Consider the following 12,146-nt stretch of genomic DNA (forward strand, 5'->3'; position numbering starts at 1 on the left):
TCGCTGGTTGGGGAACTAAGCCCCCACAGGCTGTGATAAAGTAAAAGTGAAAGTTTTAAGTCATTTAGTCTTGTCTGACTCTTTGTGACCCCATGGACTGTAGCCCACCAGGCTCCTCTGTCCCCGAAATTCTCCAGGCAAGGATACTGGAGTAAGTAGCCATTCCCTTTTCCAAGAGATCTTCCCAACTGTGGGGTGAGGCCAAAAAAAAAAAAAATTTTTTTTTACATTTCAGTGAACTAGAATTGGCTGTCATTGCCCCTAATCCTCCACCTCCAGTAAAAGATTTACAAAGTACAACATTGCGTTGGCAGCATTTGAGGGAAATGAAAAAAGCAGGGAGCATTTTTAGGGTGCCGTGAATCAGTCACCAAAAGCTATTGCAAGAAGCCTTGGACAACGGCTGATGCCCAAAGGAGATGGTGGGGTCAGCTGATCTGTGGACCACATCACGAGAACAAGAGGGTGCCTCCCCAACCCAGGAATCACAGCTGTTGCTGTGAGCACAGGTAAACAGCCTCTAGATGGGAACTCTGAACACCTGACTTGGTTATTAGAAGAAAGGGTGGCCCCAAAGGCTAGATAATTCTGTGGGGGAGCCATTAAATTCACCGAGAACTAAGCTGAGATGTCCATTTTTAATTAATTATTAAGCATGAACTATATTTCTGAAGATCAATGATCCCCAAATTCAGGATATTTTTGACACCCGAAGTATTTCAAGTTACCTCCAGGAACTTCATGAAAAAAAAAATTTTTAAGTCCAAATAGAATTCATTTTAATTCACTTTAGTTTAATAATGAAATATACCACATAGGGATTTTAGGAAAGTCTGTTTCTAATTACATTCTGGCAACAAGGACTTAAGGGAAGTCTACAGTCTAGAACTGTGGTGCTGGAGAAGACTCTTGAAAGTCCCACTGGACAACAAGGAGATCAAACCAGTCAATCCTAAAGGAAATCAACCCTGAATATTCATTGAAAGGACTGACACTGAAGCTGAAACTCCAATACTATGGCCACCTGGTGTGAAGAGCCGACTCACTGGAAAAGACCCTGATGCTGGGAAAGATTGAGGGCAGGAGGAGAAGGGGATGACAAAGGATAAGGTCATTGGGTGGCATCACCAGCTCGATGGACATGAATCTGAGCAAACTCCAGGAGATAGTGAAGGACAGGGAAGCCTGGCATGCTGCAGACCATGGGGTCGCAAAGAGTTGAATACGACCTAGCCACCGAACAACAAGAATCTAGTGGGCGAGTTCAGTGAATTTCCCAGGTTACATAGTGTGAGATTCAGTTTCCCAGAGGTCACAATTATGCACCAGGCAGAGGGAATTCTGCTGCACATGGAAGACATTTATTATTCCACTCTTTAATGTTTCTTTATACACAAATCTCAGAGCTGAATTCCAGGAAAAGGACTGGCTGGCACTCCCTCCACTTCCACCCACTGGCTTTCTCTGTCTCCCCCACACACATAGGCTCACTTCCACCTCAGGGCCTTTTATCTGCTGCTTCCCCTGCCTGGAATACTTTTCCTCCAGAGCCTCACACGTCTGATTCCATTTCTCATTTTGGTTTCAAACCAAATGTCGCCTGTTCAGAGAGCTCTTCTCTGACTCCTTAATCTGGGGGTCAGAAACTACAGCCTGTGGGCCAAACCCACCCAGCATCTCTTTTTGCACAGACTTCAGCTTGGTTTTTACATTTTTTAATGGTTAAGGGAAAATCAAAAGAATAATATTTTGTGACACTTGAAAATTACATGAAATTCACATGTCAGTGTCTGTAAATAAGGCTTTCTTGGGCTACAGCTACACCTACTTATTTGCTGTCTACGGCTGCTTTTCTGTTACATTCACAAAGCCTAAAACATTTACTCTAGCCCTTTACAGAAAACCACGGCCAAGCCCTGTTCTAATCTAAAGCAGTAACCCTCTCCATGGCATTGACCAATTTTACTTTCTGCAGAGCCGTACTCATATCTATATCCTCTCTCTCACCCTCTCTTCTTTTTATTTACTTGCCTAAAAGTTTTCTCCACCTTCTCACCCACAATAAAACTATAGCTCCGTAAAGCAAAGACTTGTCTTCTGTTCCTCTGTATCTCCAGTGGCTGACACATAGTAGGCTTTTTTTTAATAAACGTGATTTTTTAAAAAAAGTTTTGGCCACACCCTATGGCATGTGCAATCTTAGTTCCCCAACCAAGAAATGAACCTGCGCCTCCTACACTGGATGTTGGAGTCCCAAACACCAGACCACCAGGTAAGTCCAGTGGGCTCTTTTTAGGTGTTGAGTTTATTCTGTTTACATTACCAACATTAAAGATTCAACAACCTGACATTACCTGTGAAACTGTTTGCATTACTAATCTGCATCGCTATTCTTTTCTTCTTTTTTTTTCAATTGTAGTAAAATAAACATAACATAAAATTTACCATCTTAATCACTTTTAAGTACGCAGTTCAGTGGCATTAAGTACCTTCACTTTGCTGGGCAACCAGCACCACCATCCCTTTCCAGAACTTTTTCATCTTGCAAAACTGAAACTCTGTACCCATTAAACAGCAACTCTGGGAATTCCCTGGTGGTCCAGTGGCTATGACTCAGCCCTTTGACAGCCATAGGCCTGGGGTTCAATCCCTGGTCAGGTGACTAAGATCCCACAAGCCACTCGACACAGCCAATAAACAAAATGAAATAAATAAATAGTAACTCTCCATACTCTCCATTCCTTCCTCTCCCAACCCCTGGCAACCACCACTCTACTTTCCATCTCTATGAATTTGACTATTCTAGGAAATAGTAGGTTTTTAATAAACATCTATCAGTACACCCATGGCTGATTCATGTCAATGTATGGCAAAAACCACTACAGTAATGTAAAGTAATTAGCCTCCAATTAAAATTAATTATTTAATTTACAAAAAAATAAACATCGGTCAAATAAATCCTGGCCTATTTCTGCTTTGGTTGCCAGGAAGCTTAGTGCTGAATTTCTGGGCTTTACTGTCGAGATTTTCTTTAAAAGAACTATATTGTCCCATTTTGATATAGATTTTTAACACAGATTTTGAACTTGTAAACTTGTTATTATTTCCTAAGAAACTAGGACACACCTTTGATTCTAAGATACAAATGATTGTTACTTCAGGGACTTCAACATGTGAAAAATGCATTGATGAAATGGAGTATGTGTGTTTTCCCACAAGCCACATCACGTCCTTTTTGGAAGCTGAGAGAGGTAAAAGTCTTAAGTGACAATGAAATCAAATCCCTATTTATAGAGATGAAGCACCACCATGTTTAAGGATGGACTCCGCCTAAAAAGTGTTCCCACCTCAAGGCCTGGGCTCACCAGTCACATTGGAGGATGTCTTCAGAATCCCAGTCATCCAGCAGTAGACAGCCCTCTGGGCATGGGCCGAGGTCTGGTCATAGAGATCTTTGAATAACGCAGACCTAAACAATGAAAATGTGGGTATCAGTTAAGAAACAAACAGATGCAGGCCTGCAGGCAGGGTCCAAACAGCAAATGCACCCAAAGCCGTCACTGGTTAAGCCGTCATTAAGCCTTTCCCATCCCCTTGCTATGTGTAGCTATTTCCCCATTTTTCCTCTTTCCATCACATTTAAATATCTGCCAAAGACCGATCTCCATTTACCAACCACCTGGTCATTTTTTTTTAATAACAGTTTCATTAAGCTGTAACTTGTGTACCATACAATTTGTCCATTTAAAGTACACAACTCAATGATTTTCAGTATATTCATGGACTTTTCCAACCATCACTACAAGCCATTTTAGAACCCATTTAGTGCCTCAGAAAGGAACCCTGTACTCTTATCTATCACCCCTGAACCTCTAGTCACCCCATCTCTTAGAAACCACTAATGTACTTTCTGTCTCTATAGATTTTCCTCTTCTGAATATTCCAGATAAATGCAATCATACAATATGTCACTTTTGTATCTGGCCTCTTTCACATGGCATGATGTTTTCAAGGTTCATGCATGTTGGGACATGCATCATTACTTTGTTTTATGGTCAAATTCTATTCTGTTGTACAAATATACCAAATTTTCTTTATCTGCTCATCAGTTGGGCTATTTCCACCTTTTGCCTATTATGAATAACGCTGCTATAATTATTCACGTACAAGTGTTTGTGTAACATGCTTCATTTTCCTTGGATGTAGACCTAGAAGTGGAATTTCTGGGTTAAATGACAATTCTATACTTAGTCTTTTGAGGAACCGCCAGACTACTTTCCAAAGTAGCTACACCGTTTTACTTTCTCACCAACAGTGTCTGAAGGTTCTGATTTCTCCACCTCCTTGTCAACACTTGTTGGTATCTGACATTTCAATTTCAGACATCCTGCGGGTATAAAGGGTCTCGGTCACTTTTTAAGCCAGGGTCATCTGGTTTCCCCGCCGCCACACTACTCCTTGTGGCCCAAATCCCAAATGACCCCCTTGTCACCACACCCAGCAGTTCCGTTTGGTCCAATATGAGTTGACCTTTCAGCATTTGGCACTGATCACCCCTCTGGCTCATCCTGGCAAAACAGTTGAGTCTCTTCATCTCGGAAGACCTCGCTCAATTCCACCCACCGCTGAAAATCAATGCACCAAATGAGCGATTCGCCAGCCTTTCCTAAGCTTCAGGTTTGTCCCCGCCACTCTCCCAGTCATTTCATATGCGGAGAGACGAACTTTCAATCCATCGCAGGGTCTTCTCTCTGTATCTTTCTTTTCTTCTTTTTCTTCCTCACCCTTCCTCCTCCTCCTCCTCCTTCTTGTTTTGCTTCCTCTTTCTCCTCTTATTCCGGTTCTTCTTCTTCCTCTTCCTCTTCTTTCTCTCTCTCTCTTTCAGTTGTTGTTTTGTTTTTCATAACAGCAGAGGGGGTGAAAGGGACAGGAGATAGCTATATTCAGTAATTCTGAGCAAATGGTAAACATCATTTAAGGGAAAGCTTGCCCATTTGTAACAATGCTCTATCATGACCTAAGGATCTGGACTTAAGGCTCAGAGGTTAAAGGGTCTGCCTGCAATGTGGGAGACCTGAGTTCGATCCCTGGGCCTGGAAGATCCCCTGGAAAAGGAAATGGTTCTCCAGTATTCTTGCCTGGGGAACCCCATGGATGGAGGATCCTGGTGGGCTACAGTCCATGGGGTCACAAAGCGTCGGACACGACTGAGCGACTTCACTTTCACTTTCTATCAAGACCTAGGTCAAGTTATTCGATCCCACTGCCTCAATTTTCCCATTTGAAAAATGGGAATGGAGTTAATGACATCATCCTCACAAGCAGAAGGGTAGAGTAAGAAGTAGGCAAAACTGAGGTCCAGGAGAACTGGCTTGAGTTCAGATTGAGTCAAACCCTGTGGGGTCACTTCAGGTATACCGTCCCCTTGTTGGGCCTCAGTTTCTTCATCTGTGAAAGAAGGGGTTGGATTAAACGATGCTCATTGGGAAACAGGAAATGGGGGCATATTCTGGACTCCCCAGTGATGATGAGAACCTGGAGTCATGCAGGGTTATACCTGTATTGTTCTATTGTCTTTCTCTCTGTAGGGCCCAAAATCTTTTCCTGGACTCTTATTCAGGGTTTCTATAAAGCTTCTGTGCTGGACATCTGAGTTTTGACTGTCAAGCAGCCACCCCCTCTCTTGCATTAACAGCACCTCAGTTTTTCTTGGGAAAATGATGTTTCTCCCACATCCATGTGGTTTGGGTGGAACTGTGACCCACGTGCAAGCCATTCATCTCCCCAGATCCCACTGGCCACAGTCATCAGCTCAAGAATGGGCACATGACCTAGTCTGGACCAATGAGAATCAGGTCTAGGACTCTGCTTGGAATTGCTGGCAAAGTCCTCTGGACCCGGCACTCTGAGGAGGGGCCTGGAACTGCCCATGTTCCGTTGTGCAGAGAGCTTGCCTGGGAGCAAGGCCAACGCAGAGGAGGGCAGAGCTGAGAGATAAAAAAAAAACAGAGATGTTGCTGATGGTGTCATTTGAGCTCCTGGATCCAACTGTGTCTGCAAGTCCTGCTGCCTCTCAAGGAGAAAGTCTCAATTTAGCTCTAGGGAGTCTTCAACACACACTCAGCGCCTTTTTTACCCGAGAGCAGGTCCCAAGCTCAGAGCAATATATCTAGCTAGGATTTAATGACACTTTTTAAATTGCTGTCGTATTTATTTTTATGATTCCTTACATGACAGCGATTAAACAACAACAAAGACAAATGATACTGGTTTCCCATTTATAGTAACTATACCATATTTACTTTTTTTAAATTAATTTACTTAATTTTATTCAAGTATAGTTGATTTAAAATGTCACCTTAGTTTCAAGTGTACAGCAAAGTGATTCAGTTATACACACACATATCTATTTTTTTCAGATTCATTCCCCTTCTAGACTGTTACCAAATCTGAATCTAGTTCTCTGTGCTATACAGGAGGTCCTTGTTGGTTATCTCTTTTATATACAGTAGCATGTATCATTTTTTATTTTTAATATAGATATTTTAAGCAAATAGAATGAATCACTATTTTTTTAATAGACGAAATAAAAATACAGGCAAAAATTATGAGGATGATACCAGAATGACTAAAATGCGGGAGACTGTTTTAATCAAGCCATCTCTAAACTGACCTCGAATATTAACCTGTCCTCACCTGCCTTCTCCCCTCCCTCATGTGTTATCTCCTTGACCTCAGGACAGACTCCGAGGGGCAGCGAGTGGAGTCAGCGGGTTGTGGGGAGGACACTCACAGGTTCTTGAAGGCGTCTCCACGCAGGTCATGCGGGAGACTCTCCGCGATGTCCGGGTGGAGAAAGCGGCCTGAGGATCCCCTCAGCACCATGCCCAGGATCTCCACACACTCCAGGGGGTTCAGCACCTGGAAACACCTCTCCAGCGTGACGAGAAACAGGCTGCGGTTCACACCCGGGCTCTGCAAGGCTTGTTTCCGAATCTCTCCCAAGTCAATAACGATGTTGTCCAGCTCCTAAAGGGGTGGCAGAAGTCAGGGTTGCCTCTCAATCTGGAAACACCGGGCGGGACCACGCTTAGAGCAGAGGTGAAATTCAGGACCACTATTAAACGCTATGCTGCTATGTCAAATATTCTAGACTTTTCTGTCACCTACAGAATGCCTTGTCCTTCTCCAGATACATCATGACTGTCACACCTCAGGCCCTTGCTCTAGCTGGAATCCCCACCTCCTTGTCTCAGCGAATTCCAGCTGATTCTTTCAGGTCAAGGTCACTCATCATTGAAACAGTGAAGTCTTCTCTGATGTCCTTCTTTGGTCAAATCAAACCTCCCTCCACTCTGGGCTTCCAAGAACATCCTGAACCAAACTCCGTGATTAGAAATGCTTACAAACCTATCTTTCCTCCAAGCCAGTGGACCTCAGCCCTGGCTGTACATAAGAATGACTAGGGAGATGATCCCCAGCACCACCATAGAGCCTGCTTTCACCAGGCTCTGGTGGAGCCCTGGCATCTGATTTCAGTGTATAGATGAAGCTGAGCCAGGAAAGTGCTGAGGCCCATGCCATGTGCCCAGTGGGATTCCTGGTACGCAGAAGATGTTGAGAAATAGCCTGTTAGGATGACTGACTACATCCTTTGGACCACAGACCCCAGGAATGCTGACAGAGTTTACGCAAAATTTGACTGTTCACAACTCTGTCCTTCACCCAACATGCCTTCCAAAAATAACAACCACAATTTACTGAGTATGCACTACATGCCAGGCACTGTGCCAAGCATGGAGCAACCATGCATACTCTCCTGTTATTCTCACAACAGTCCTATAGGTTGATACCCACAGGTCTGAGGGTCAGATATTCCTAGGTTCAAAGCCCAGGCCCTTGACTTCTATGTGTGTGTCCCTGCATAAGTCACTTATCGTTTTTAAGTCTCGATGTCTTCCTCTTGCATGAAGATAAAAATCAGTGCTTACCTCCTAGATTTATAAAAACCGAATAAGATTTAATGAATGGAGAGTGCTTGGTACTAGTGAATGCTCAGCAAACATTACATGCTATAATTAACTCACTATCACAGGTGACAAGAAGCAAAAGCGAGATTAGACAACCTGCCCAAAGGCACACAAAGCTGGGATCTGAAACAAGGGTACTGAATCCAAGCCCACTCATCTAACCACGTCTACAAGTTTCCTAACTTCCGTCATTGCCAGTTGGGGCCAAACAGTGCAATGGTTAAGAGTGTAACTTGGGGGTTCTGAGGCAGGGGTCTGTGGATAGTATTAGGGGTGGGGAGTGGAGGGAATTGCATCCTCTGTTTCACAGCTGTGGAACTGACCCCCAGCATCTCCTTCAAGGATGAACATAGGCAGCGAGCCAGCAAGGTGGCTTTGAACCAGCAAGAAGCTTTGCTGTGTCATCACTAAAAATCACAAACACTTTCATAACTCACTACCGTTGTTGTAAATGACTTGAAATCTCGCTTACACTCAACATTTCCTCAAAATTACAGAAGCTGTTAGACCAACCACTAAACCTTACTATTGAAAGTATTCAAGAATTGCTGACCCCCAACTTTGTCTTACGTATTTTGATAAATGTCTTTCAATAGAATCAACTTCCTTTATCATCCTTTGTATTTCATTATATAGATGTTAACACCTTATTCTGAGAAGGAGCCTGCGGGCCTTGCCACGGGCTCACAGCTAAGAGTCAGGAACCCAGGTTCTTACCTCAGATTTGCCACTTTCAAGCTGTGTAACCTGAAGTTACTTACTCAACCTCTCCTAGCCTGTTTCCTCATCTGAATATTGAAATGGTAAGATTCTAGTTATCCTTATTTCAAAAAGTCCTGGCTTGTTAAACCTTTAGAAGAGTGTTGGCAAATACAGCCCATGGGCCCAATTCAGCCTACCGCCTGTTCCTGTAAATAAAGTTTTATAGGCACACATCCAGATCCATTCATTCACTTGTCATCTACTTTGACACTACAACCACAGAGTTTAGTAGTTGTGACAGAGATTGTATGGCCTACAAAGCCTGAAATATTTCTTATCAGGCCCTCTACAGAAACAGCTCACTGATGATTCCCTCAGGATAATACCTGACACGTGGTAAACCCTCAATAAACATTAATCCAGACCATTTTCTTAGGCCACCATCCTCATTTTTGCCGTATCTTTCATCACCTTTATAATTATTTAATTTTTTACTTTATTTTTTTAATACAAAGGCTTTCAATTTTATTTTATTTTTAACAAACATACATGGGACTCAATAAAGGTTACTAACTGAATGATCTCTAACAGACAGGTTCTCTGTGGCTTTGACACACTCAGCTTCTAAATGATCAGCTAGCTAGTTAGGATTGTACACTTGGTACTTTTTGCTGTTGTTCAGTCATTCAATCATGTCCAGCTCTTTGCCACCTCATGGACTGTAGCCCACAAGGCTCCTCTGTCCATGGGATTTCCTAGGCAAGATTATGGGAGTGGGTTGCCATTTCCTTCTCCATAATTTTTTACTTTAAACTGACTCTTCTTAAAACTTAGATTCATTTCAAAAGGAAAAACTACATCTCCATCAAACTCACAGTTTTGATGTGTATTTTAATAACAGACATTGAAATTAATTTATGATTATTAAAATGTTTAAATGTTTCAATTCCCTTAGGAAAATGCTGCTCCACTTTCAACTGTCTCTGAAAAACTCTAAACCTCACCTTTCTGATTTCCAGTGATTCTCTGTGTCTCAGAGGCCTTGCTTTGCTCTTACATAGCCAATGTTATTTTGTGAAAATTATCTGTTTCTGTCTCCTCTGGACCATAAGCTCCTTGAGGGCAGAGACTGTCTTTCATGTAGAACCCAGTGTCTCCTGGTACACAATAATCATTCATGGGTATTTATGCAGCCAAACTACTGGGACTCCTCAGTACCCCTCATTTCTTTGTGTGTGTATGTGTTGTGTAGCCTTTTGTTAGCAACTAAAATAAAAGGTACCTGTTGTACAACATGGGTAGTAATTGAATATAACTGGAGATTTTTATATTCTAATACAGATCATTTATAAATGCAATATCTATATTAAAAGCTTCCTCCTTTTTGTGTATAATTTGCAAATTAATTCTGAAAGCAGAGCATATGTGTGCAAGTCTGCAAAGAGTGCAATTTAGGATATGGTAAATGCTTCACAAGTTACTTTCAAAAAGCTGACTGCCACAACTGTGACTTTACAATACCTTTTTTTTATCAAAATATTTTTATAGCAGCCTTCCTCAGACTGCTTTTAACTACAAAGCATTTTTTTACAGAGTTGAAACTGAGGAAGGATTATACCTACTAGAAAAGAAGAAAGTTCTGTTCGTTTGAGGTTTCAGAATCCCCCCAAACCAGGACCGGTATCTTGGTAACGCTTAGGCCAGGACCCTGGACAGAGTGTGAGTGTGTCCAGGTGGCATTCCTGAGGGTTCAGAGCTGCAGTGAGCTGGGAGAGCTCCAGCTGCACAGCCCACTGAACTGTCTTGCCAGTTTCTACACTGGCTGGTCTGGGTATCCTTCATTTCTTAGTACTTATAGAGTACTTATAAAGTGTTAGTTTCTCAGTCAGGTCCAACTCTTTATGACCCCGCAGACTGTAGCCCACCAGGCTCCTCTGTCCACAGGGTTCTCCAGACAAGAATACTGGATTGGGTTACCTTTCCCTTCTCCAAGGGATCTGCCCAACCCAGGGATCGAACCCAAGTCTCCTGCATAGCAGGTGGATTCTTTACTATCTGAGTTACCATAAGAATATGAATTATAAGGCACTTCATTTGAACTCTGGAGGAAGTAAGACAGAAAATCTAGGTCCCAAGGAGTTTTCAGGGAGGAAATGAAGGAAGGCAGAATGAGGCTCAATTCCATTCAACTTGACAAGCACCAAGTTGAATGCCCGGGTCTTCCCCCACTCCCAGGATGCCAAGAAAGCCTCACCAGGCGGTCCTTCTTGTCTTCTAAGAGGCATTTCATGGCGGTGTGGAACTGCTGAGCATCTGTCCCCCTCAGGTCCTCCAGCAGCTTCTGGGGCTGGTACAAACGCTGCTCCAGGAGGTTTTCCATGGCTGCCTGGACACGGAATGCTGGGCGAGTCAGTGAGGACAGGACAGGATCACACAGCCAGCACCCAGCCAAGCCACCTAATTCCCTGCAGGGACCACAAGCTGGCAGCCTGCACGAGTTTGGCTGAGTTGACTCCAAAATTTTTAATGAGCTGCCAACATTTAAAATTTAGGAAATTCCTCACAAAAATCCACAAAGATGTGGCAGTGCTAGACACATATCCCCTTCTGTATAATAATCAACAGGCCAAGGGGCAATCGCTCACTGTAATTACTCTTCCTGATCACCACCCTCCAGCCATAGCTGTCTGGTCCCTGCAGGCAATTGAGGTTTCAAGTCCAGAGCAGCTGACCTCTACTCAGATATTTTACTATGCCCAGATGGTCCCTGCTCAAACCCTCTGCCACGCTCCAAACCCTCTGCCACGCTCCAAACCCTCTGCACAGGAGCAACATTCAGGCAGCATGAACTGGCTATGGCATCCCCTCCAGGGTAAGGAGCAGAGGCCAGCAGTTTCTCCTAGAGGAGATTTCCTCTGCTACCTGGGGAGCTATTTTCTAAATCTTCCTTAAATAAAAATGCTCTAGAAAGGCAGCAAAGCGTCATGGACAAAAGGTAAGCTCTAGGACCAGACAGTTCAGGACATGGAACAACAGACTGGTTCCAAACAGGAAAAGAAGTACGTCAAGGCTGTATATTGTCACCCTGCTTATTTAACTTATATGCAGAGTACATCATGAGAAACGCTGGGCTGGAAGAAGCACAAGCTGGAATCAAGATTGCCAGGAGAAATATCAATAACCTCAGATATGCAGATGACACCACCTTTATGGCAAAACCAGACAACCCATGTGCAAATCCCCACCTTGCCACTTACTAGTTGTGCAGCCTCACCCAGTTTCCGTAACTAGGATTGCTAGATAAAATACAGGATGCCTGGCTACATTTGAATTAAATATAAACAACTAATAATTTTTAGCATAAGTATATCCCAAATATTGCATGGGACATACTTATACTAAAAATGTATTTGT

General features: G+C 43.1%; 1 protein-coding gene across 1 annotated transcript in view; it reads right to left on the reverse strand.

Moving 5' to 3' along the window:
- Positions 1-12,146, reverse strand: part of OTOA (otoancorin) — a 72,498-nt gene that overhangs the window by 54,896 nt on the left and 5,456 nt on the right. The window contains exons 6-8 of the mRNA XM_052635775.1: positions 10,987-11,118; positions 6,794-7,029; positions 3,366-3,469 (exon numbers count right to left, since the gene is read on the reverse strand). Coding sequence (XP_052491735.1) covers positions 3,366-3,469; positions 6,794-7,029; positions 10,987-11,118 — 472 coding nt within the window. The remainder of the gene's footprint in view (positions 1-3,365; positions 3,470-6,793; positions 7,030-10,986; positions 11,119-12,146) is intronic.

The sequence above is a fragment of the Budorcas taxicolor genome, chromosome 2 (genome assembly GCF_023091745.1).
Source record: "Budorcas taxicolor isolate Tak-1 chromosome 2, Takin1.1, whole genome shotgun sequence".
Lineage (NCBI taxonomy): Eukaryota > Metazoa > Chordata > Mammalia > Artiodactyla > Bovidae > Budorcas > Budorcas taxicolor.